The 26285-nt window shown below is 43.8% G+C and overlaps 1 protein-coding gene across 1 annotated transcript; it reads left to right on the top strand.

Annotated features, from left to right (window-relative positions):
• The first annotated feature begins 23795 nt into the window (after positions 1-23795).
• Positions 23796-25207, top strand: FOXE1 (forkhead box E1). Its single transcript, XM_068271339.1, has one exon. The coding sequence runs from the start codon at positions 23982-23984 to the stop codon at positions 25122-25124; it is 1143 nt and encodes a 380-aa protein (XP_068127440.1). The 5' UTR covers positions 23796-23981; the 3' UTR covers positions 25125-25207.
• Positions 25208-26285: the final 1078 nt, after the last annotated feature.

Consider the following 26285-nt stretch of genomic DNA (forward strand, 5'->3'; position numbering starts at 1 on the left):
CTCTATCTTGTATGGTGCTCCTCCTGAACTTTGTGTTTACTCAATGGCTTGCAAGCAAGTGACATGTTCTGTCCTATGGGAGGGGCGAGCTGCAAGGGAGTTACATCATACAGAGGTCGGGGGTTACGTGGGAAGAACAATGCTCTTGGCCATTGCCAGCCGAAGTGATCTGACAGGACAGATCGGGAATCATCCAGGGCTACCATACACGGGCTGGATACTCGACACAGGTGGTCTTTATCGGCCACCTCGGCGGAGTTTGATATTGCATGTGTACAGAGCTTTATATGAATAAGGCAGATATGAACTGAAGGTTTATGTCATGCAACTATGAAAACGCAACAATAATCCTAAGGTATAGCTGAAGATCTACAGATGGAAATAAAATGATGGTCACAGATCATCAGCTATCATACTTGGGTACAGTATATAGTAAATAAGTGAATAAACACTCTGCAATCTTATATGCTTTAGGGCGTGGTGATGAAATCACATACCCACATAACCAGATCACTGTAACTGAATGCTCAGCAGAATCCTTCTTCATTGATGTAGATAAGACAGGCTGCTCAAGCACACAGACAATAGTCCCGTGATTAAATGCACAGAATTTTTGGGACAAGTTGCTCAGCGTAAATGGAGCATAGTGGAACCTAATTTGCTTCAAAGAATGCATTTCTCAAGAAACACATCAAAACCTTCGCCAGTGACAAATCACCTGCTGAGTGAGACCGTGAAGACAGGACGCCGTGAATGATACAGTACATTTTTCAGCTAATAATCGATCAGCATACTTTAGGGGCTTTTTCCACTAGATTAAACTAGATTAACTGATGTAGATGATAATAACTAAGGCATCTGGCATGAAAAGCTAAGGATTTTCATTTTTCTTCACCACATTTAAAGGTGGAAGTGTAAAAAAATAGGTATTGCATAACACTGTCACAGTACACAATAGGCTCTAGTCACAAAACTTCTCATAAATGATTTATTTATCACCAAATTGATAAAATATAACCTTTCGGTACATATACAAAAATCACTCAAAGTAAGTTGTTCCTGATTTCAATATTACTTTTCTTACCATAATTATATTATACTTTTGCTATTTGGAAGCTTGAAAATGTAATATAGATGTAACAAACACGGAAGAGACGGCTGCGGTGAACAGCGATACCACCGCAGCCATCTCCATTTCTCTGCTTAACGAGCTATCCGCTCCTCGGGAGTCTAGCACGGCGAGGACGGGTTTGTCAGCAGCACATAGGGCTGCAATGTCGCGTGCGCGCGCATAGACGAGACCTTTCTGCGAGGAGGAGGCGCGTCAGTTGACCGGCCGGTCGGCTGACGTCAGAGAAGACGCTCGCCGCTCCTCATTGGTTGATGAGAGAGGGCGTGCCGGAGGGGTCTCCTCTGCTTCTTAAGCTTCCCTGAATCACTTGCAACTTGTCTGCTGTTGCGAATACTTTGTGTTAGCGCTCAGACCTTAGTTAGATCCGGTGTGCTTTGATCCGGGAGGAAACCGGGGATTTCACACAGTGATAGGATTGATTGATAGCCATAATTATAACTGAATATTGTATTATCTGTGTATGACTCTTGCTAGCTCTGACTATTCTCACTCTCAGTGATTCTGTACTTCTGCCCATGTGATCTTGTTGCCGACTCTGCCTGTTAAAACCTTCCTGCCTTTGCCTTCTGACTTTGTACCGTATCTGTCAGCCTGTCGCCAACTCGTTTAGTCTGACCACTCTACTCTCACCAGAGGGCCCTAGTCTCTGGTGAGGAGTTTTGTACTGTTAATGCCCACCAGCTCCTCTAGTGAAGTATTGCTAAACCTGTTAGTACTACTGTTGCACTAAGCACTATACTTTGCTATTGCATTAGCTGTTGGTATACCTGTATTATTGGTGATTCTGCAGATCATCATATAATCAGGTATATATCTGCATTATAGGTGATACTGCAGATCACCTTATAATCAGAATCCAGCTCTTGCTGACACCAATCGTTACAATAGATTAAGTGAAAACAGAGGAAACAGGTGAAAAAGCTTTGTGAATCATGTCCATCATGTTGAAGAACTATGGCAGCTTCCTGATATGTCTTTTGAAAACTTCTTGTGGATTGACCAGGACTCTTCTGTCAAAAGACAAGCGATCCAATTCAGTTGCAACTATTGCTGGTTTAAAGGATTAGTGATAGCTAGGGATGGTCGAACACATTAGCCAGCGAACCGTTCCCTGCAAACATGCTCTACTCTGCTTGCAAGAAGCGCAAACTATATGAGTCCCATCACAAAGTCCTGTGACAGGATGCCCTTATTGAGAAAAACCTCCCCTGGGGGGTACTCACTTGGGGTGGGAGAAACCTCTGGATCCTATTGAGGCTTCCCCCTGTGCCCCTTGGTCCCACACAGCTGAGATAAAGCTCCCAGAACAGCGGGGATGTAAGTATTTACCTTCCCGGGCTCAAGCGCGGGCACGGTATCGGCTCTCTGCCTCGGAGATAGGTGGAAATAGCCGATCGCTGCTGGGATGCTCTACTGCGCAGGCGCAAGTCTCCAGTGCCTGCGCAGTAGAGCGAACCCGACAGAGATCGGCTATTTTCACCTATCTCCGTGCGGAAAGCCACAACAGCGCCCCAGCTGGAGCCAGGAAAGGTAAGTAAATCAACACTTATCAGCGCTTGTCAGACTTGTTGGGGGAGGATTCCGGGACACTTCGGGGGAGCCAGCGCTGGACTGCCTGCAGCTACAGGGGAGGGGGAAGCCTCATTGGGACCCTGAGGCTTCCCTCTCCCGAGGTGAGTACCCCCCAGGGGAACTTTTTTTGATACAGGTTCTCTTTACAGAAAGAAGCTGTAAAAATGCAAACCAACCTCCTTGTGTTCTACCTTCCGCCTCCTCCACTTCTCTCCATAGTTACTTACCATCCTGCCTGATTCATTGTCATTGCCACAGAGTCAGTATTCCATCCCTCAAATGTTTGAGGGGGAAAAAATGTTGCCAAGTAACCCCCTTGCCCAATGTATGACAGCTGTCTTGTTAGTATTACTAGCCTGCCAGCTTTTACCACCTTCCGCATCCTCCCCTTCTTCTCTCCCTAGTTCCCAGTTGTCCTCCACTTCACTTTCCAGCCTGCCTGATTCATGGTCATTGCCACAGAGTCAGTGTTCCATCCCTCAAATGTTTGAGGGGGAAAAAAATGTCGCCAAGTAACCCCCTTGCCCAACGTATGGCAGCTGTCTTGTTAGAACTGCTAGCCCGCCAGCTTTTACCATACCAATTGGTTGAGTCTAAGGCCTTGAAAAAATGTGTAGGCCCTGCAGCATTACAGTGGAAGGTACTGGGAAGAAGATACTTTTTGCAGATGGGCATCCTGGACCTATAGTGGTATGTGAAGGGGCAGGACAATTTATCTCTGGCACCTAGTATTGGGGCTAGAGTCCATCTGAACACAGAGACCTGGTCTTCCAAACACACACAGGGAATGTACATAGATTTTACTGATCATTGGGTAAACATGGTGGGGAAAGAAGGACTGCGTGTCTGTCGAGTGGAGTCAGCCACTTCTTTTCCTCCTTCTCCTTCATCTGAAGTATTTTCTTAGGTTGAGTCCTCCTTTTCCGCAGCGGCCTCCTCTTCTGCAGTTCCCCCTAAGTTCCCCTCTAGGCTCCCCAATGTCTGTTCCACTATGCAGGTAAGACAGTGTCATGCTGTGTTGCGGATGTTATGCCTGGATTCCAAAAGCCATAGCGGACCTGCACTGGTGTTACACACTGAAAACACAGACTGATGAGTGGCCCCACACAACCTCAGAGTTGGTAAAATCGTATGTGTGCCTCTCAAGGTGCTCATTGCTCAGCTGAAGAGTTTTGGCAATGCGATTGAATGCTGAAACCCACAAAACGCATTGCCAGTGCATAATAAATTTCATTGTCATATGAAGTGGTTATTTTTGAGGTAGGCCACCTCCACTTCTTTCCTCCTCTTGGTTTTATACACCCCTGGGTGCCTCTAACCCCCCCATTATGTATGCTTGAGGAATTGTATTCTGTACTTTATACTTTGAGACATTGTAATAAATTGGCTGCTTCTATTCCTGTGCACAGTGGTGAAGCTAAAGAGATATGGGCCCTAGTGTGAATTTCCCACTGGGTGGGGACTCCACCACTATATGTGCAATAATCACGTTACAAATGACCAAACCCAGCTTTACAAGGGTAGTTACTGTGTGGCAGAGGTGTAAGCAGAGGAAAAGAATGTCAAAGAAAACATAGATGTGATAATTGCCACTACAACACCAATAAAGAGTCAATGCATTGTCTGGAAAAGGACCCCATGTAGGCCCCTCCAGATCCCAGGACCCTGGTGTGGTTGCTACCTCTGCATCCCCTACTGCTATGCCACTGCCTGTGCCTTTTATTTGTCTCTGTTGCTCCTGAAATATATGTTTCTTTGTGAAGCACTATAGTAATAGGTAGCGCCGGATGTAGGCATAGGCCACCTAGGCCATGGCATAGGGCACCACAGGAGCAAGGGCACCAAAGCAGCAGACTAAACTGGTGCAGTATTTGCAAGCTTGCAAATGCTGCAATGCAGGGAGATCTACTGAGCGCCTAATCTTCCTGCTGCCAGCCACCTGTGCAGCAGTCACCTTGCTCTCTGTGCACGTTGGCGTTGTGGCAGGTGGCTATGGACTTGGGCAGCATTGGAGACAGAGGGGAAGAAGAAGCTTCAGCACTGGAGACGAGCAGAGAAGTGAGTGACACTGATGGCTGCTGCAGTGTGGAGGCGAGCTGTACTGAAAGGGAGTGAGTAGGAAAGGAGGGATTAAGGGAGTCATCTGGCTACCTATACTAGAAGGAAAGGAGGGAGGAGTCATCTGACTACCTATACTGGAGGGAGTCATCACGCTTCCTATACTAGAGAGAGTGGGGGAGGGGTCATCTGGCTACCTATACTGGAAGGGGGGGGGGGGTCATCAGGCTACCTATACTAGAGGAAAGGGGGAGGGGTCATCTGGCTACCTATACTGGAGGGAAGGGGGAGGGGTCATCTGGCTACCTATACTGGAGGGAAGGGGGAGGGGTCATCTCGCCACCTATACAAGAGGGAAGGGATCATTTGGCTACCTATACTGGAAGGGGTCATCTGGCTACCTATACTGGAGAAAAGGGGAGGGGTCATCTTGCTACCTACTGAAGGGGGGGGGGGGGGGCTGGTGACATTGGCCTTGGGCAGTAAAGAGTACAAATCCGGCCCTGGTCATAGGTGTTGGGTATTTTGTGAAAGGAAAGACATTATGAAGTCAGCTGCTACTGTTACAATAGCAACGCTGCAGGCCACACGAACTTGCCACAGAAGCTAGAACTGTCATTCATATCTCTGGCAATAAAACGATATGCTGGTATACTGTGTAACTAAAATCAAAACCACATTATCAGCGCAACCAAACAATCATGAATTTGTGGAACAATATGTGTGTGTCGCAGCCAAAGTCCAACACTTCAGTACAGCGTTTGAGTCAATATAGAATAAAACACTTCAGCGCAGGCTCACTTATGTCCACCACCGAGAACACCATAAAAACAGATGCGCTTACCAGATCCTTACAGACCTTAACTACAGGGTCTGTAATAAAGCTTTATGAGGTCAGCAGCAGGTGTCTTCACAGCCGGCCTCCTCTCCAGTTTGGACAGAATAACTCAAATCCTCATATGCAGTGTTTCACCAAAATTAGAGGCATGCAAAAAAACAATGCACATCTAAGCGTATCTGTAGCAATTTTAATGTAGCGCAGTAAAAAACAGCATAAAAAGTTTTAAAAGGGGTCACTCACATCAGGGTCCTTGTTACAGGGACCCACAGAGAAGACAGCACATAAATCATGGGACGTCGTCCAGCCACACGTCCGCCTCACTCGACCGGTTTCACTATTAAAGTTTCCTCAGGATACTGTGTAACTAACCTGAAAAGAGCTAAACAAATACCACATAGATCTCTAATAAGCACAATGATGTGGAAGTGGCACTTTATCATCTCAAAAACACAACTACTGACATGGATAGCATATATAAAGAGAACATTTGTATGGAATGTGACAGTGATATATCATACATGCAATGCTTTTCAGTGGGACTTCCATGCAACATAACTGCTGTTGGATTATTTACAGAACCATGTACAGAGCAGCGGCAGCATGTGTAACTCTTCAATATTTACACTCCAATATATGGAAATGTTGTTACAATCTACAATTATTCTTAGCAAACAGACAGCTTCATTTACACAGGATACACATGTAAAATAAACTTGCAGAGTGTTTAGCCTCTGTGATCTCATGTCAAAAGTAAGAGGATGCCTACATTGTCATTTATCAATGTTTGCTAAGTTTACCTCCATATCCTCAAGATCCTGTGGTCATCACACCATTGCAGCCAAGAATATATGCTAATTATGGTTTGTTTTATAGTTTTGCGGGATAGGGGAGGATGCGCCGTGATGTATATATGGTTTGTATGTCTTATTGTGGAATACTATTCAAAGTTATTACAGAGGCGCCCAACGATTAAAATCACTATAACTTAAAATCCTAAAATGGGGGGTACTGGATAACTTACCTCCCCAATGAAGACAATTTGCACTTGTTCAAAACGACAATTTATTCTTACTCCACAATAACACTTTGCAACGCGTTTCACGGGTCTACTGCCCGCTTCCTCAGGCAACATAAAAATTGGAGCACTAAAAACAGAAATATACATACATAGTTCATAAAAGCCATCTATTTTCCCAAATTGGAATATAATATTAAACTATAAGAACTTTAACATATATCTGTACATTTCATTATAAGCACTCTACAGCCCAAGCACTATAAGTACTCGATAGCAAATACACTCATTAATATCATTAAAAAGATCATAAAAAATGGTTGTGAGGAATGGCCCTCTCGACCTGTGAATCAATCACCACATGAGCTATATGATTAATTTACATCTAAAGGTACGCAGATGTCCACGCAATGCCCCCCATAATATATGCAATCCCTTAGTGATCATTCACAATAACATATCACTGAGTTATAACTGCCATCTATGCACCACGTCATTGGTGCAGAGTGACTGTCTGTCAGTTGGTACCTGCAAAAAACCTGGCTTACCTCAAAAAGTCCAGGAGCCTGTTTAGCGCCTCTGTAGCTCGTCTGCGCCAACCTCACTCCTTATATTCATTGCTGGACTGCGGGGAAAAAAGTCAATATGGCGCGCGTGTGTTCCCCTGTTGGAGGTTGCGCCCTTCCGGCGGATGTGACGCATGCGTCTCAATTGCGCCATCTCGCGTTCCTATGGCAACCTTCCGTCATGGTGACTCGCTGCGCTCCAGAGTCCGGAACTGCTAGCTGGAGCGCAGGAGTATGGTGGCCCTGTGCAGCGGGGGGTGGCTCTACATTAGGAAGGTTGTCTCTGCCCTGCCTCTACGTACATTCTATTCCATTACGCTTATCAAGCCTAGTTTGTTATGGGATAAATGGCTTTCTAAACAATTACCCTTTGCCATCCTTATCCCCAGAAAAAGATAAAAACTGAAAAAAACAGAAAAAAATAATAAAAATAATAATAATAAAAAAAAAAAAAAGGAAAAAAGGAGGAAAAAAGGAGAAAAAGATTATTATAAAATTATTAGTAAATGACCTGCAACCTTAGATTAAGAATAGAAAGTAAAATTAGAAGCCATAATTCCTCTACACTTTTTCTGCTGCACATCAGGGTACAGCCCAGTGCCGGGTCGAGGCATAGGCTGGAGAGGCTCCAGCCTCAGGGTGCAGTGTAGGAGGGGGCGCACAATTCATTTAGCTGTCATTCCTAATTGTGTATGAAGCAGAAAGAAATAAGCCTATGCCTCGACCCGGCACTGGGCTGTACCCTGATGTGCAGCAGAAAAAGTGTAGAGGAATTATGGCTTCTAATTTTACTTTCTATTCTTAATCTAAGGTTGCAGGTCATTTACTAATAATTTTATAATAATCTTTTTCTCCTTTTTTCCTCCTTTTTTCCTTTTTTTTTTTTTTATTATTATTATTTTTATTTATTTTTTTTCAGTTTTTTTTTCAGTTTTTATCTTTTTCTGGGGATAAGGATGGCAAAGGGTAATTGTTTAGAAAGCCATTTATCCCATAACAAACTAGGCTTGATAAGCGTAATGGAATAGAATGTACGTAGAGCAGGGCAGAGACAACCTTCCTAATGTAGAGCCACCCCCCGCTGCACAGGGCCACCATACTCCTGCGCTCCAGCTAGCGGTTCCGGACTCTGGAGCGCAGCGAGTCACCATGATGGAAGGTTGCCATAGGAACGTGAGACGATGCGATTGAGACGCATGCGTCACATCCGCCGGAAGGACGCAACCTCCAACAGGGGAACACACGCGCGCCATATTGACTTTTTTCCCCGCAGTCCAGCAATGAATATAAGGAGCGAGGTTGGGCGCAGACGAGCTACAGAGGCGCTAAACCCGCTCCTGGACTTTTTGAGGTAAGCCAGGTTTTTTGCAGGTACCAACTGACAGACAGTCACTCTGCACCAATGACGTGGTGCATAGATGGCAGTTACCGTATTTGGCGCCGTATAAGACGCACTTTTTCTCCCCACAAAGTGGGGAGAAAAAGTCCCTGCGTCTTATACGGCAAAGGCAGGGAATCCCCGACTTACGAACGCCCGCCGATACGAACCGCCGACCCGCCGCCATCGGGGATTCCCTGCCTTTGTCCCCGCTGTGCCTGGCTTCCCCCCTGATGCGTCTCCCCCTTGTGTCTCTGTGGCCCCCCCAGTGCAGCGGCAGCAGCAGCAGCAGCTTACCTCCTCCATCTTGCCCGCGCCGATTGAAGACATCCGGCTTCTCCGTGCGGCTTCCTCTAGTGTCGGGCATCTAATGACGCGTCATTGATGACGCGTCATTAGATGCCCGACACTAGAGGAAGCCGCACGGAGAAGCCGGATATCTTCATTCGCCGCGGGCAAGATGGAGGAGGTAAGCTGCTGCTGCCGCTGCACTGGGGGGCCACAGAGACACAAGGGGGAGGGAGGAGACGCGCAGGCAGGGACACGAGCCAGGCACAGCGGGGACACAGGGGGCTGCCAGGAGGACACAGGGGCTGCCAGGAGGACACGGGGCTGCCAGGAGGACACTGGGGGCTGCCAGGAGGATACTGGGGACTGCTAGGAGAACACTGGGGGCTGCTAGGAGGACACTGGGGGCTGCCAGGAGGACACTGGGGACTGCTAGGAGGACACTGGGGGCTGCTAGGAGGACACTGGGGGCTGCCAGGAGGACACTGGGGGCTGCCAGGAGGACACTGGGGGCTGCCAGGAGGACACTGGGGGCTGCCAGGAGGACACAGGGGGCTGCCAGGAGGACACAGGAGGCTCCCACTGGGGGCTGCCAGGAGGACACAGGGGGCTGCCAAGAGGACAGAGGGGGCTGCCAGGAGGACACAGGGGGCTGCCAGGACAGGGGGCTGACAGGAGGACACGGGGCTGCCAGGACAGGGGGCTGCCAGGACAGGGGGCTGCCAGGAGGACACAGGGGGCTGCCAGGAGGACACAGGGGGCTGCCAGGAGGACACAGGGGGCTGACAGGGGGACACAGGGGGCTGACAGGAGGACACAGGGGGCTGACAGGAACACACAGGGGTCTAACAGGAGGACACAGGGGGGAGTCCAGGACATGGAAGGACAAGGGGGTCACACCAGAGGACACAGGGAGGAGACATGGGGCATACAGGGGGAGACATGGGGCATACAGGAGGACACATGGGGACACATGAGGAACATAGGAGGACACCATTTGGGGGAGGACATGTACAAGATGCTCCTGATATATAGACGCTCCAGACCAGGTTTCGATTATTTTTTTCCCTGATTTTTGCCCTCTAAACCTGGGTGCGTCTTATATGCCGGAGCGTCTTATACGGCGCGAAATACGGTATAACTCAGTGATATGTTATTGTGAATGATCACTAAGGGATTGCATATATTATGGGGGACATTGCGTGGACATCTGCGTACCTTTAGATGTAAATTAATCATATAGCTCATGTGGTGATTGATTCACAGGTCGAGAGGGCCATTCCTCACAACCATTTTTTATGATCTTTTTAATGATATTAATGAGTGTATTTGCTATCGAGTACTTATAGTGCTTGGGCTGTAGAGTGCTTATAATGAAATGTACAGATATATGTTAAGGTTCTTATATTTTAATATTATATTCCAATTTGGGAAAATAGATGGCTTTTATGAACTATGTATGTATATTTCTGTTTTTAGTGCTCCAATTTTTATGTTGCCTGAGGAAGCGGGCAGTAGACCCGTGAAACGCGTTGCAAAGTGTTATTGTGGAGTAAGAATAAATTGTCGTTTTGAACAAGTGCAAATTGTCTTCATTGGGGAGGTAAGTTATCCAGTACCCCCCATTTTAGGATTTTAAGTTATAGTGATTTTAATCGTTGGGCGCCTCTGTAATAACTTCGAATATAATTGTATCCACTGGCTGGATGGGTGTGAACACCTCTTTCTGTCTACGGAGAGCGACCTTTTAGCCTGAGCGGGGACAGACCTAAACTCCCCGTCTGTGCGAGTAGTGGTTGCCTGGAATCGGCAACCCATATTTGTGAGTAATATTCCTCTTAATATTTTTACAACGTGAAGTAGTAACAATATCACACCATTGGGGCTCTCGTTTTTCTCTTTTTTTGTCTTCACATTATTGTAGAATACAGTTGTTCAAATACAAGGAATAGATGGTCCTACCTTAAAAAAGTAGTTCATCCAGTAGGTTATTATAAAAATAAATACTTTATTTGGCACTTTAATTGACAACGCGTTTCGCGGACAAACCGCTTCCTCAAATGCTGTGCCTGTGCACCACACACTGATGTCCCACCAGCAGCAGATATCCCCTCCACAGTACCTCACTATGGCTGATATGTGGTGATTGGAGTGCTGTACTCTGAGGGAGACGGGCAGCACAGCTGATACCGATTAGAGCTGTCAGGTGACCTACTGGATGAACTACTTTTTAAGGTAGGACCATCTATTACTTGTGTTTGAACGACTGTATTCTACAATAAGATATACAAACCATATATACATGACGGGCGCCTCCTCCCCATCCTGCTGACGATTCACCCCAAGCTTGGGGTCACCACTTTGGAAAGTGGACTTTTTGAAGGAGCTGCGACCACCGGCAGACAAGGCCGAGCGGGGACGGTACTTCCCCGCATGCACACTAAGTGGTTGCGTTTCCTGCTACCCAACTTTCTGAGTATAGCAGCCTTAAGAATTATAATATGAAAAATTGACCATTACTCACAATACTACACTAGATTGGGCTCACGGTTTTCCTCACGTCCTTTTCTCTACCTACCCTAACCCTGTTTTATAGTTTTGTTTGCACTGGAAGCATGTTGAAGGCCAAATGTGAACATTTAACAAATAAAAGCTTCATAGGTACATGAATCTTCATCTTCTACTAACCTCTGTGGTATAGCAATCTACAAGTGGCTGGAGAGTGTAATGGTTAAGGGTTCTGTCCCTCACATGGGAGACCTGCTCTTCCTGTTCAGTAAGCAGGCATCTCTTCAGTAAGGAGTTCTTGGGCAAGACTCCCTAACACTGCTACTGCCTACTTAGTGCGCTCTAGATGCTGCCTCACAAGTGCTTTGAGTTCGACAGGAGAAAAGCGATATACAAATACTGAATTATTACAATCGCTCTGCCCATTTGAGCTGATAAGCAGGTAGGTTCATCGCTTTCTATAAGGCTGGGTACACACTGCAATGCAAAATGGGCACTTTTTGCCCATTTTGCCAGATTGCAACGCAACGCGAAAACAGACAGCTGCATGGATCCTATTTATTAATAGGATCTGTTCACACCTGTCAGTCTGCAATCAATCCGTTGTGGTAAACGCAATGCAAAAATCCAACCTGCACAATTCCTCAGGATAGCAGATACCTTCCCACTGTACAATGGTGGAAATGCATCTAGGGGCTACTTTAACTGTCTAGGATGAAGAAATATATAAAAAGATTCTAAATGCTATCTTCTAAAATCTTGATTTGTTGTGTATTTGTACATGGATCGTACAAGGACAACTTCACACTGGCATCTCATATTTGTTCATGTGCTCACCATCTTAGGTTGCAGTAATGCAGAGCAGGACGAAGTGCAAAATTTGGGTGCCAGAGACCAGCCAAAGTTTGGGTGCCACCATAGGTGCCCATACGTATATCAGTGCTTAATAAATATCCGGTGCCGGGTGCCCACCCCTTAGGAGTTGCAGTTTGTACTAGCCGATATTTTGGGTGCCTCTTTGTATGTAGCAGGGTGTCCATAGACGTACGAGAGAGAACGGCGCCGGAGACTTGGGCGCAGGACACAGCCGGTATATGGCTGATCCTGCTGCCGCACAAGTCCGGGCCGTGTTAATTACCATTCCCCTCCAGGCCAACATGGATAGTGGGGGAATGAAATAATTCGGTTTCCAGCAATTGCTGGAAGCCGAATTATTGTTTTAAAAGCAACTTCAGCTCAGTCTTCTGACGGCGCTGAAGTTACTCCCTGTGCCTGCGATAGCCGTAGTTCCTATTACGGCCTATGGTGGCGCCGGCTGCGCCCAAGTCTCCTGCGCTGCTGCGCCCAAGTGTCCAGCGCTGGATTTACAGTGTTTGGTCCATAGAGCCAGTGGCAGAACTAAGGAGCTTGGGGCCCCAGTGCCAGATTTACATGGGGCCCCAAGAACTCCCAAGGACAGCTGCAGCGTCAGAGAGGTGTAATCAGAGTAAGGAAACAGTTTGTTAAGAATTACCACTATTCACAGCAGATATAGAGGTGTTCACTACCAGCATAGCACCAATCAAAAGCTAATAAGATGGATGAAAGAGGACCCCTAATGGGGCCCTCTTGTTTAGGAGCCCTGATGCAGTCACACCCTCTGCATCCCTTATTGATACGCCACTGCATAGAGCGCCATCTGGCTAACTATAACTATGCAGCATTCCCCGCAGACACTAAATAGTAAGTACAGCAAGAAAGCTCTGGTGTGATTTTAGTTTAACAAGTTGCAGACATAAACTAACTGACAATTTATTTCCCAGTGTACAATAACTATCCTGAAAAGCATTCTCAGATGTTTCTTCTTTTTATTTTGTTGCTGTTTGCCCTCATTGTTGAAATACTTGCAATTTTTGTGTGTATATTTAGAAAATGTGTATTCTCTAATAGAAAGTGGCGTGTGTGTTGTAAAGAAATGGTTATGAACACAAAAGTCGCAGCTGTAGTGGTGTTTTGAGTGTAGTGAAAGAATTCAGGTCAGGCAGCATTGTGTCATTCTGTTGCTTTGCATGTTTTGAAAACAAGTCACACACACACACAAAACATAACAAAATGCAAGTATTATTATTATTATTTAGTATTTATATAGCGCCGACATATTACGCAGCACTGTACAATGTATATATATATCTTGTCACTAACTGTCCCTCAAAGGAGCTCACAATCTAATCCCTACCATTGCCATATGTCTATATTATGTAGTGTAAGTACTGTAGTCTAGGGCCAATTTTAGGGGGAGCCAATTATTCAAAATTCATTTTGGACCAATAAATCTTTGTTGGATTCCCTCACTCCCAACATACATATGATAAATTTAAGCCAAAAAGCAGAGATGTCACCTTGCCAACAAAGGTTTGTATAGTCAAGGCACTCCCTGCTTGCAAATCGCTAGTATTGAGACACTTTTGTTATTTGATCTGATGAAGCAAACGGCGATCCGTGAAACGCATTATTATTCAAGTGTCTGGTTTCTATAAAAAATGTATTACTTTTTTTAGGCTACCCCTTTCTTTTAGAGGTAAGCCTATTTATGTATGTTTTATCCAGCTTACATTATGCATTACACACATCACATCTTGGGGCGCCTCCTCCCTCCCAGTTTGTATATTCTATGTATTTTTTTCCAGTAATAATGTATGGTTGTGAGAGTTGGACCATAAGGAAGGTTAAGCACCTAAGAATCAATGGTTTCGAATCGTGGTGCTGGAGAAGAATTTCTGAGAGGGACTTGGGCTGAAAGAAGAAATTTAAGAGACTCTGTAGCAAAATTTTCAGCCTTATTTCTTCTATCCTATAAGTTCCTATACCTGATCTAATGTGGTCTGGATTACTTACAGCCTTACAGCCTTTTCTAGTTGCACTGTCTCTGTAATAGATCTAATCTTGTTTTCTTTGTCAAGCTTTGTCGACCTAGAGAGGAATGCACTGCCTCTGCTGTGATAGGGAGAAGTTATGCACACCCCCTCCATGCCCCCTGCAGGCTCTGTGTGTGTGCTTTGTTTATCCCTCACATACAGGTCTCTGCTCTCAATTTCAGCTTGTCTGAGGGGGGAAGATGCTGCCCATGCAGAGAAACTGTGAGAATCCCTGACTGGAGTGCAGAAGATGCACTATGTAATAAAAATGTGTAGTATACTGTAACATTATATATATATATATATATATATATATATATATATATATATATATATATATATATATATATATATATATTGTACAGAACCCCATGGACAGGTCCTGGATGGAAGGTATATTCCCCCTGCATATATTGTATGGTCTCATTGAATCTTGTCTGTGTCCGGAAATGAGTCCAGGTTTTTTGGTTAGCAACCGATGGTTGCTACTTTTGTAGTAATGCAGGGCTGGACTCAGGAGTGAGAAGGATGGAATGGGTGGGCCGCTCAGACCGGGTTTTCTTACCTGCCCAGCAGGAAGGCAGGTGATAAGTCAGGAGCAGACCTGTGCACTTATCATGCCAATATCTGGAGTAATATTCCCAGCTTTCTGTGAGGAAACAAAGCTGGACTGTTCACGACTTGTGGACTTTCTTTTCCTGGGGACTATACCTGTGCTGTGGACAGTTGGATGCTCTTATGTGGCTGAAGTAAGCCTATTTTCCTTTGATATTTGATGCTGATTCATGAAACCTGTTTGTTTTGAGCATTCAATAAATGAACTATGCTTTCAACTGACTGTCTCCTGCGTGCTGGCTGCGAGTCCCAGTCCCAGTCCCCCATATATATCACTTCCTGGTTAGCGGCCAAGTTTTTGGTTTGTAAACACTGTCTAAAACTGGTGAATAAAAGCCAGGATCACGGCGGGGAGCGACGGAAACGGCAAAGAGGGATCCAGGAGATCACAGTGACTAGATTGGTATGTTTTTTATTGTACAAATCGGACAGTACAGATTCTCTTTAACCCTGATTGTTCAGCTGAAATCATTGGACACATAAGGAAGGATTCATTGAAGATGACCCTAATGCAGGGAAAAATCAAGGGAAAAAGGAGGATGGTATAAAAAGGAATGAAGTAAAAAAGTCTATTAGTTGCGCTCTTGACATATAAGACTTGCTGCAAACAATCTACCCTTTAAGAGGTCACTCACCGGATGCTGTGGTCTGTATAGACCAATATGCGCCTTCGGGGTGTATGGCCCCCCGTCACCTCACGATCTCACCGCCTTCTAGGTGGTCCAATGGAAGGTGGATCCTTGAGTCCTCTCCGGGATGGGGAACGATAACTTGCAACAAAAAACACACAGGAAGACCCGCTTCCAATAGTGTGATTCTGCATTTATTAAAAAGATTAAAAACAAGATCTATGCGCTGAGCATATATGGGCTGGTGATACACATGGGGTGTGGGTAGAATTGCATCCCGTATGGCCGCCAAAACCCACTGTCTCCCCGTTCAAACACCGTCCGCTCTGCGGATGAAAAGTCCCCGCTATGCTGCTCGCCGTGTGCGGCTGGCGTCAGCGCATCCAACGTGATCACGTCACTCCGTTAGCTCCGCCCTACGCGTTTCGTTGCGTAGCAACTCATCAGGGGCTTGACGGAGCTAAGGCGCATATTGGTCTATACAGACCACAGCATCCGGTGAGTGACCTCTTAAAGGGGGGATTGTTTGCAGCAAGTCTTATATGTCAAGAGCGCAGCTAATAGACTTTTTTACTTTATGAATAACTGGCTACAACCCAGAGACTGTGTTGCTGCACATGACACTACTGATCCTTAAGGACATTCTAGTGGATTGAGTCCGTTGTGTGATTTTTATCCATCATCACACAGAGCGAGCGCATATTTTCATAAAAAGGAATGAGATGGTTAGATATCATGGAAGCAACAAACATGCTTGGACAAAGTTCGAGAAACAGTAAAGCAGGGATGTTGAACTCCAGTCCTCAAGAGTAGAGGTCCTCACACATTTTTGGCACAGCTCAAATTAATTGATGGGACTGAATCAGGAAAGGTGTGGTTCATCATGTACTGTAGAACACATTTCTCCCATTCTAAGTCCACCCTAAACACTGACATGGATATGACTCTCAAGGATCGGAGTTCAACACCTGTGCAGTAGAGTTCATTGATCCAGAGGCTTTTGTGATCCTGCTTCATCCCACCACTGTTCACCAGGATCCTCTGCTTATTCGCTGTAGTGTTCCCGTCTGTGTACAAGCACAGCCGCGCAGGTGTAAGTACAGCCTGTACCTGTGCAGTGGCACAGAGCCGCTCGTGCATGGAGGAATAAACAATGCAAGCGCAGCTCCATGCTACTGAGCAGGCACGAGCCACACTTGTGCCTGCACAGTGTGGACACACTCGTACATGAACGGGCCTGGTGAACATACTCAATAAGCTCTTGTTGATTATCAGCGGGTCCCAACACCCGCTAGATTGGTGGGGTCGGGGAGGATGGGGGTAGCCTCTGGAGTAGGTATTCAATAATAGGTAAGTATTACATTTTGCTTTTTATTTTAACTTCAGGTACCCTTTAAGAAGTGTTTTTTATGTTTTAAAAATAAAATGCATTAATCATATTACCTTTCCCTTTCCTGGAATCAGTGATGGACTGCACTAAAGCACTGCAGGAGAGCATCAGCATCTTGCTTTTTTGTCCTGTCTCTACAGGTAGTGCTGGGGGTAGCTGCCAAATCACCAAGACTTGCGCATGTACCCCTGTGCGTCAGCTTGACATGGGTTCCCACAGCGTCCCCGAGCCCACCCCCAACTATTGGGAGAACTATGTGATACTGAGGGAGATGTGAATTAAGCACCTCTGTGGCAAGCTGCTGATGCTCCTCTACAGCACGTTAGTGCAGTCCATCACGCCAGGGCAGTGAGAGGGGAAGGCAATACGACTACTGAATTTATTAAAGAACAAAAACACACACACACACACGCACACACGCACGCACGCACGCACGCACACACACACACACACACACACCTTAAAATGTACATTCACACCGGTATGTTACATAGGACAATATAGTCGCAGGGCTAATGCGAAGCAATTATAATGTAATTGTACTAATCACAACACCACGTTAACAGTATGGTGCGACAGATCTGTTGGTATAATGTAATGCATGCTGTGTGGTATCTCATAACGCGTGCCTTAAAGGGAACCTAAAGGGAGAGGGATATAGAGGTTGCCATATTTATTTCCTTTTAAACAATGCATATTGCCTGGCTGGACCCTGAACATGCAGGTACTCTGACTGAAGTCTGGCTGGATTATCTGCATGCTTGTTTCAGGTGTGTGATTCAGCCACTACTGCAGCCAAAGAGATCAGGAGGATAGCCAGGCAACTGGTAATGCTTAAAAGGAAATACATATGGAAGCCTCGCTTTAGTTTTCCTTTAACAGTAGCAGTAAAGTATACTTTCTATGTACTGTTTGCTTCACTGTATGCATCACACTGCATTCATAACATTCGATACGACTTTTCCCCTCCAAAGCCTTTTCAATCCAGGGGCTACAACACAACTCCCCAGTGTGAACTCTTTATGTGCCAGCAACAAATGTTTCTGCTGAACACAGTTTCATGATAGTGATCCTTTAACGGTTTCTCTTGTTATCCCTGGAGTTGGGACTTGTTCAAACCCTAACTAACCAACCCTAAGCTGAGACCATTATTTTGTCCCACTTAGCCGAGAATCTCAAATGTGTTTAGCTGCCACAGAGTCATTTCACAATCGTTTCGATTCTGCGGAAATTCCGTTTTCTGCCAGTGCCAATTATTTATTCTTCAGATTTCATATTTTCCGATTTCTGAGGTTTTTTGTCAGTTTTTGACTCAGAAGTGATGAACCAGTCAGAGAACGCAGAATTTTTCCACGATGTTCGAAATACAACGGAATTTTTAGGTCAATCACAAGACTCAGGAATACTTGAGTCTTGTGATTGGTCTAAAAGTACCGTGGCAATCCATTTTTTTTCATGGATAAATCCTGCATTCTCTGATTGGTTCAACGCTTCTGAGTTCTGTGCCTGGGCTAATATTACAGAGGAACGGTAAATCGGATTTCCACAAAAATACGATTTCCGTTTTCTGATCGAAAATGCAGAAATTTCAATTCCTTCCTACTGCTGCAGGCAGGGCCGGGCCGAGGCATAGGCAGGAGAGGCTCCAGCCTCAGGGCGCAGTGTAGGAGGGGGTGCACAATTCATTCAGCTGTCATTCCTAATTGTGTTTGAAGCAGAAAGAAATAAGAAAAGGGGATACATAGCAGTGACTGCAAGCCAGATAACTAGATATTAAGGTGTTGGGGAGGTTGTGGTCCCTGTGGCCCTCTTAGTCTAATAGCAATCAGTGTGTGACAGCTGGGGTGGGAGGGATGGAGGGGCGCACTTTGGTGTCTCAGCCTTGGGTGCTGGAGGACCTTGTCCCAGCTCTGGCTGCAGGACACTGCTTTTTCATCAACTGTTGTACCTCCTCCCCTCTCCATAGAACAGCACACCTTGGCCGACGATAGCCCTTTCCCTAAACTGTCATCCTATCAATCAATGGGGTTGAGTCACAAATCTGGTAAAATTGCTATGCTCTATGAACACTCATTCATTTAGCCGGTACTTACACAACCAGCATAACGCACGTTGCACAACTAGAGCAACTCGCCCGCTATTTGCACAAGGTGCAGTATAGGATCAGCGTGTATGCTATATATAAAACATTGGTTGCACAATGAGCGTTATATTGGTAGGGAAAGGACAAGGTAGATTGCTGTGAACTACTTGCCAATTTTATTCGGGTTTTTTTTACTCAGGAACCAACCCCTTTGTGACTAGAGATGGTCAATGAGATTTCCAGGATGCATGCAATTTTCATGCAAATCATATGCACCTTGGTACTGGGCCAATCAAAATCAACAAAAAATGGATTTGGTTAGCCACATTCTAATATGCATACAGTTTGTATGAAATTTGCATGCCGACTAGAATTATTTGCGTCTCATTGGCCATCTCTATTTGTGGTGTCTGCACCTGTAATACAATGCTATGCACATATACATATCTGTCGCAAATATAAAAAATAATAGCTGCTACCCTATTGGTGCCCATACAGGGTAACATTTTTTCATTTTTTTTCCAATCATAGAAATTTCTTTCATTTTTTTAATCAGAAAAATTTGATCGATAATTGCTTTGGTTGAATACTTTTTACATTTCTTTTGAAGGCACCATACACGAATGTTCGATTTTTCTGAAAATCTGAGAAAAACATTTATCTAATAGTATTTTCTTATGCAACGTACCATCCACTATACAATTTCACAAACAATCACCCAGATTTTCCAACATGTCCAATCAAATTTTTATTGAAATAACTTTTTTGTTTTAGTCGAATAAATGGGAAAATCGAACATTTTAATTGTGCCATGTATGGGCACCATAAGTACAAAACAAGTTTACTTAAAGGGATACTGTAGGGGGGTCAGGGGAAAATGAGTTGAACTTACCCGGGGCTTCTAACGGTCCCCCGCAGATATCCTGTGTTGGCGCAGCCACTCACCGATGCTCCGGTCCTGCCTCCCGTTCACTTCTAGAATTTCAGACTTTAAAGTCTGAAAACCACTGCACCTGCGTTGCCGTGTCCTCGTTCCCGCTGATGTCATCAAGAGCGCACAGCGCAGGCCCAGTAAGGTCTGTGTCTGCGCAGTACACTCCTGGTGACATCAGCGGGAGCGAGGACACGGGCGTGCAGGCGCAGTGGTCTTCAGACTTTAAAGTCAGAAATTCCAGAAATGAACTGGAGGCGGGGCCGGAGCATCGGTGAGTGGCTGCGCCAACACAGGATGTCTGCGGGGGACCATTAGAAGCCCCGGGTAAGTTCAGCTCATTTTCCCCCGACCCCCCTACAGTATCCCTTTAAACGTAAACTTATCTCACCTTTATCATATTTTGAGGTTGGATGTAAGTTTACACCCAGGTTTGCAGCTTGGTGTCCCAGCTGCTGCTAATCACCAATTAAAGTGTTTTATTTTTTTATTTTCTTAAATTCTTAAGTTAATAAGAAAATGCCAACCTGAAACTAAACGAGTCTCTCTCCGATTTGTTATAAGTCGTATGGATCACAAGGGTCTCTGCTCTTTTGTAGACCTTTCAGTTTGATCACTTATTTCCTCATTCTTGTATTTCCACCTCTAAAAGCCCAGCAGCGGAGAGAAGAGCTATCTATACAAATCATTCCTTTGCAGCCTGATCAGTCTATGCCATAAAGTCATCACGAACTTTACAAATTTTCCAGTCAACTATAAGTAATATGGGATATTAATCCTTAAAATAAGATGTGAAATGCCAGTCTTCTGGAACAGGTGGAGAGGTACGTCACCCAGATCGCTAGAAAGCTGTAGTATCATGAGGTCATAATATAAATATAGGAATAAATACATCCTATGACAGAAGAGGCAGCATCTTGTTCTATTCAGAGAGGCTTAATCGCCTCTCCAACTTGCCCTAGTTTATTTCATTTTAGAACTTTACCATCCTATAAATAAAGGTGGCCACACACCATACAATTTTTTACATTCCTTTTCAATTCAAGATTTGCAAACAATTTTTCTGACTGATAGTAACATTTGAAAAATCTGACCAATGTACCACACACGTGGTCAATATTTCCCCAGTTATAAAAAAAAATGATTGAAAACTCAGAAAAAATTGCTTGCGTCTCTACATTACGACACTGTCAATCTACCACACACCATACAATCTTGCAAAAAAATTGATCAGAAATTTTCGCCACTCCTGATCAAGAAAATTTGAAAAACAAAGGGAAATCCGGAATTTTCATTCAAATAAAAAAAAAAAAGAGCTTTAAATTCTTCTGTAGAAACTGTTGTTTCTATTGAATTGCTGTAAAATCGGATCATTTAATCGTTTTGTGTGTGGACACTGTAAGCAGAACCTCTGAAAATAAGTGGTTTAAACAAAACATATTTCAATGCAAACCAATTTTACACTATTTTTTCAATAGTAATGAGTTGCATGAGCTGCATCCGTTGTACACGCTTGTTTTATTTGTAATTAATATATATGTCAAAGTAAACCTTTGCCAGTAATAAAAAGACAAATCGCACTTCAAAAATGTAAAAAACTTTTTATTTCCACCATTGTAATTTGCATGGCTGTTTACATTTTTTTGTTTGTTTGTTGTTGTTTTTAATATGGGTTTCTAAATTAATAATACCTATAATTTTATTCTACAGTGAAAATGAACACAATTCAGTGTCATTTCACTTTGATTCTGATGTATTGTGCAGATTGCTGACATTAAACATTCCATTGAAAAGCTATATTAACTACATGACCATTGTAGGATGAAATTAACCACATGCTCTCATCTACAGTATTTAAACGTATTCTATATCGTATAGTCAAATATTGACATAGGCGACACCTACATCTTCTAGACACAGACACAGTATATATTGGTGTACCAAGAGCCATTGTAATTGTATCCTATTGTCCTACTATATATTTGACCCGTCAAACAACATGAAAAGAGTGTGTGTGTGTGTGTGTGTGTATTTTTATTATTATTATTTATTTATTTTAATTATGTGTCTTGTTTGCTATATACGGTCACCTGGTAGGTGTGTTGAGAATATACATATTTAACCGCCTTCTTCTAAATAGAAATCAAGCACTGACCCAAACAAACACTGATCTCTCCCCCCGATCCCCTATTTCATCTTCAGAAAGACGAAACAGTCATTTAAAGTGTGTCTAAATTTGTTCCAAGGAAAGAAAAAAAACCTTCAGAACCACATAATATTTGATTATGGATAGGTTGACTATACAGTCTGCATTTTCAATTATTTTAACTTATTGTAAACATTCTTTACAGTTTCGGTGCACAATATTCTATTGATTTTATAATTTTTCACTAGAGTTATATCTGAATGAATGAACAAAATCGATATGCCAGTAAAGTCTTACCAAATTAATAACAATTTAATTTTTGTTATAGATGTAAACAATAGCGTCATATAAATGTTATTACACTGCATTTACTTACACTAAAAAGAGGTGAATTGGAGTAAATAACGATACCTGCACACAATTACAGCAGACACACTCATCTATATGTAATAAATGTGTTCCTTTCGTTCAGCAAAGGGTTAAGGAACCTGCGAGGTGGGTGGCAGTTTGTGGCGACTGGGAGCTTTTATTTTGTCATTGCAGGCGGGCTGGGATTCCCCAGGTGTGTGTCAGGGACTCTTCTTGTGACAGCAAGGTGTGCAGCCTGCATTTCCAGGTCTGCTCTGCTATATAAGAGGAGAACAAGTGAACCAGCCGAGTCCTCTCCTGTGCTGCAGCATCACAACTACCTGTACACAAGAGCTACAAGGTAAGGACAAGCAACTCTCACCATAGACAGGCAACTCTGCACATCCCTCATGAATTTCCTTTATAGGATTTTATATAATGACCCTTAGTAACTGTTTTCTAGTAAATTACAGCTTTAGCAGTAACCAATAACAAAATGTCCTATTCTAAAATAAATCAATGAGTACAGAGTGGTGAAATAATGTAATGCTTGGCTGCACTTATTGTGAGTCTTTAGCAGTACTACCCTTATTCCAATATAATTAGAAGGCATAAACTTGTCTATATTACAGTTCTGATAGATACATAATCTGTGAATATTTTGCTGCATATGTCTAAGCATCAGAATATAAAGCCTTGTGCTTTGCACATAAGCGATTAAACACTATGCTGTTGCGCCGTGCTATTATTAATACTATTATTTCTTTTCTTTTTTTTCTAACATATTTTGTGGATAATGAAATTGCATCGCAAATATGCAATACATTTTTTTCCTGAGTTATCTCCCAGGAGATAATTTTCATAGTCTCTTTAAAATAACTTTTATGATTGAAAAAAAAACAAAACTGAAAGTAGGTGAAAAAGAACTATCAAAATTATTTTGAGTATTTTCTTGCTTGCTGGTGGTTTAAAATGCATTTTATAACTAGGTGTGAAAATATCAAGTAGGAGAAAAGTTAGGAGAAAAAGTGAATTACATAAGGGCCTATGTGTTCAGTGTGCTAAAGCAGTGATCTGCAAACTTGGCTCTCCAGCTGTTAAGGATCTACAAGTCCCACAATGCATTTGCCTTTATGAATCATGAGTGTGGCTGTCAGACTCCTCCAATGCATTGTGGGACTTGTAGTTCTTTAGCAGCTGGAGAGCCAAGTTTGCAGATCACTGTGCTAAGGTGATGACTGTACTTCTACTCTTATACATTTGTGCTTACTTGGCAGATTTCTGGTTTCCACTTGAAACGTGAGGAGGATTATCAATCCACCTGGGTCGAAGGTCCTGGCAAAGTGACTGGCAGATGAGCGGGCACCCAAGGAGAGTACATGTGTGAGCTGGACCTGCTAAAGTCTATTGAAGTAGTTGAGATCCCACGCTGAGTCCTTGAGAAGCGCTTTGACCGGTGGTCTTCCTCAGCACATTGTCCTTGGAATTGTACAATATACCTGCAGAAACCTGATACCATCCCTGCTGCTGACGGCTTGTGTGTGTGCATGAAGAATATTTGTTTTCCCTGACTTTGTGGGGAAGAGGATGACAGCAGAGAGCCAGCAGTCCCCTACCAGAGCTACAGGGGCCAGTGCCAGCCTACAACCTGCCAGCAATTTCACCATGCCAGTGGTGAAGGTGGAGAAGGAGCCAGCTCCTGAAGCCAGTGTGACTAGCGGACAAACTGACACAGAGGATACACCAAAGGGACGGAGAAGGAAAAGACCCCTCCAGAGGGGCAAACCACCCTACAGCTATATCGCTCTAATAGCTATGGCCATTGCCCATTCTTCTGAGAGAAAGCTGACCCTAGGAGGGATCTACAAGTTTATTACTGAGAGGTTCCCTTTTTACCGGGATAACTCTAAGAAGTGGCAAAATTCCATCAGGCACAACCTGACTCTGAATGACTGCTTCATCAAAATCCCTAGGGAGCCAGGAAGGCCTGGGAAAGGCAATTACTGGGCCCTGGACCCCAATGCAGAAGACATGTTTGACAGTGGAAGCTTCCTTAGAAGAAGGAAGAGGTTCAAGAGAACAGATCTAACCACATACCCAGCTTATATACATGACACCAGCATGTTCCCACCGCTGCAAGTCTCCAGACCATCTTACCCAAGCTCTGTGTACTCCAATATGGCCATGAGCCCCTCTTACAGCCAACAAATTGCCCCCCATTCCTCTGTATATTATCCCTCTTCCTCTCCTGCCTTCAGCTCTGGCCAGTCCAGAGTATTTAGCATCAATACTCTCATAGGTCACTCCAGTGGCTCAGAGCATACCCAGCAGACCAGCAGGTCAATGAGTCCAGATGTCAGCACCAGCACATCCAGCTCCTGCACTTATGCTGCCACAGGCTACAATAGTCAGGCAGGTGGGGGCTCTATGCTGCAGAGATCATCTAACCCGGTGACATATTCCTACCCAATGCCCAACAGCCATCTGCAAATGAACCAGAGCTCGTACCCACATGGCAACAGCCAACTGTTTGGCACGTCAAGCAGACTACCCATGACTACATCACCCGTGATGAACAGTGATAGCATGGACTTCTATGGCAGGATGTCCCCGGGACAGTACACTTCACTGACTGCCTACAATAGTAACGGGCAGTTGCCTGGCACAAACCCCTACCTGAGGCATGCCACCTACTCAGGGAATATGGACAGGTTTGTGTCGGCAGTGTGATGGGGTGCATGCAGGGACTATATACACTGTATATTGCATTATATTCTCATTAGCACATGTGCCACAACGTTGTGCTGATATTAACAGTTTTCTTTACTGTGTAATGAACCGCAAAGGACATTATTTGCCCTGATTAAACACTGTGCATTGGCACATGTACTCTGAAGCGCTTATAACTGCCACATGGACTGAAAGCTGCAATATTTGACAAGCCTAACATTCCTCACCGCTAATAATTTTCCCTATGGGATGAAAAAAGGAAGCCAATATTTGTGTTGTATGTGTTATACTGTGTAATTCTTTTACTACTGCAGAGTTTACAGGCGTTCTGTCTAATATTTGCTGTTATTTCATTAGGAGGCTTTGCTTACCCCCACTGATCATTAGAGATGTAGATATAATGCCACTAGTTAATTAGATATTTATTAATTGGCTCCTTGTAAACTCCTTATACAAGAATGCACTTATTTTGGGAAGCAGGGCTGACGTTTTCTTAAATGCTTTTTTTGATACTGTTATTACTGACAATAAAAAATATATTTTGATGAATGAAAAACTACCCAAGTTTATTTAATTTTCATCCACAGAACCCTTAAACAGTGCACCAATACACTATTAAAAAACATACCTAATTATAAATTGTTTTCTTTATCCACCTTTTATGGTAATCCATGTTTATAGTGTATTTTATTATTTTAAAAAAGTTATACAATGCTTAAGAGACCCTCCCCATGAAACAATATCACTTCTGTAATTAAATATATATTTAATTATAGAAAATGTTCTACAATTGTAAGGTGCCCACTAACAGTCTTTTTTGTACAATCTTACAATTTCTCTACAATATGAGGAACAACTTAAAATATCCTTTCAAAATATATTCACTCAGTTTACCCTTCTACTACATAGATTTGGTAAGATTGTACAAAAAAAGTTATTAGATCATTAGCAGATACCATTACAGTCAAAAAATTATCTATCTAGATATCTTCTGTTGTTTTCTGGTCATTTGCTGTTTATTTGTAATTAAGATGGGCAGATCATGAAGTTTCAGTGGTACAATCAATAAATCCGATTTTGTTTTAGAATTTAGGGCTTTAGAATCCTTTGAAATACCACTAGTAGAAAGAACTGTTATGCTTAGTTTTCACTGGGTTTATG

This window comes from Hyperolius riggenbachi, chromosome 1, assembly GCF_040937935.1.
Source record: "Hyperolius riggenbachi isolate aHypRig1 chromosome 1, aHypRig1.pri, whole genome shotgun sequence".
In the NCBI taxonomy this organism is placed as follows: Eukaryota; Metazoa; Chordata; class Amphibia; order Anura; family Hyperoliidae; genus Hyperolius; species Hyperolius riggenbachi.

Excerpts from the sequence above, each read along its gene's own strand:
- FOXE1 (XM_068271339.1), top strand. The coding sequence starts at position 23,982 with ATGACAGCAGAGAGCCAGCAGTCCCCTACCAGAGCTACAGGGGCCAGT.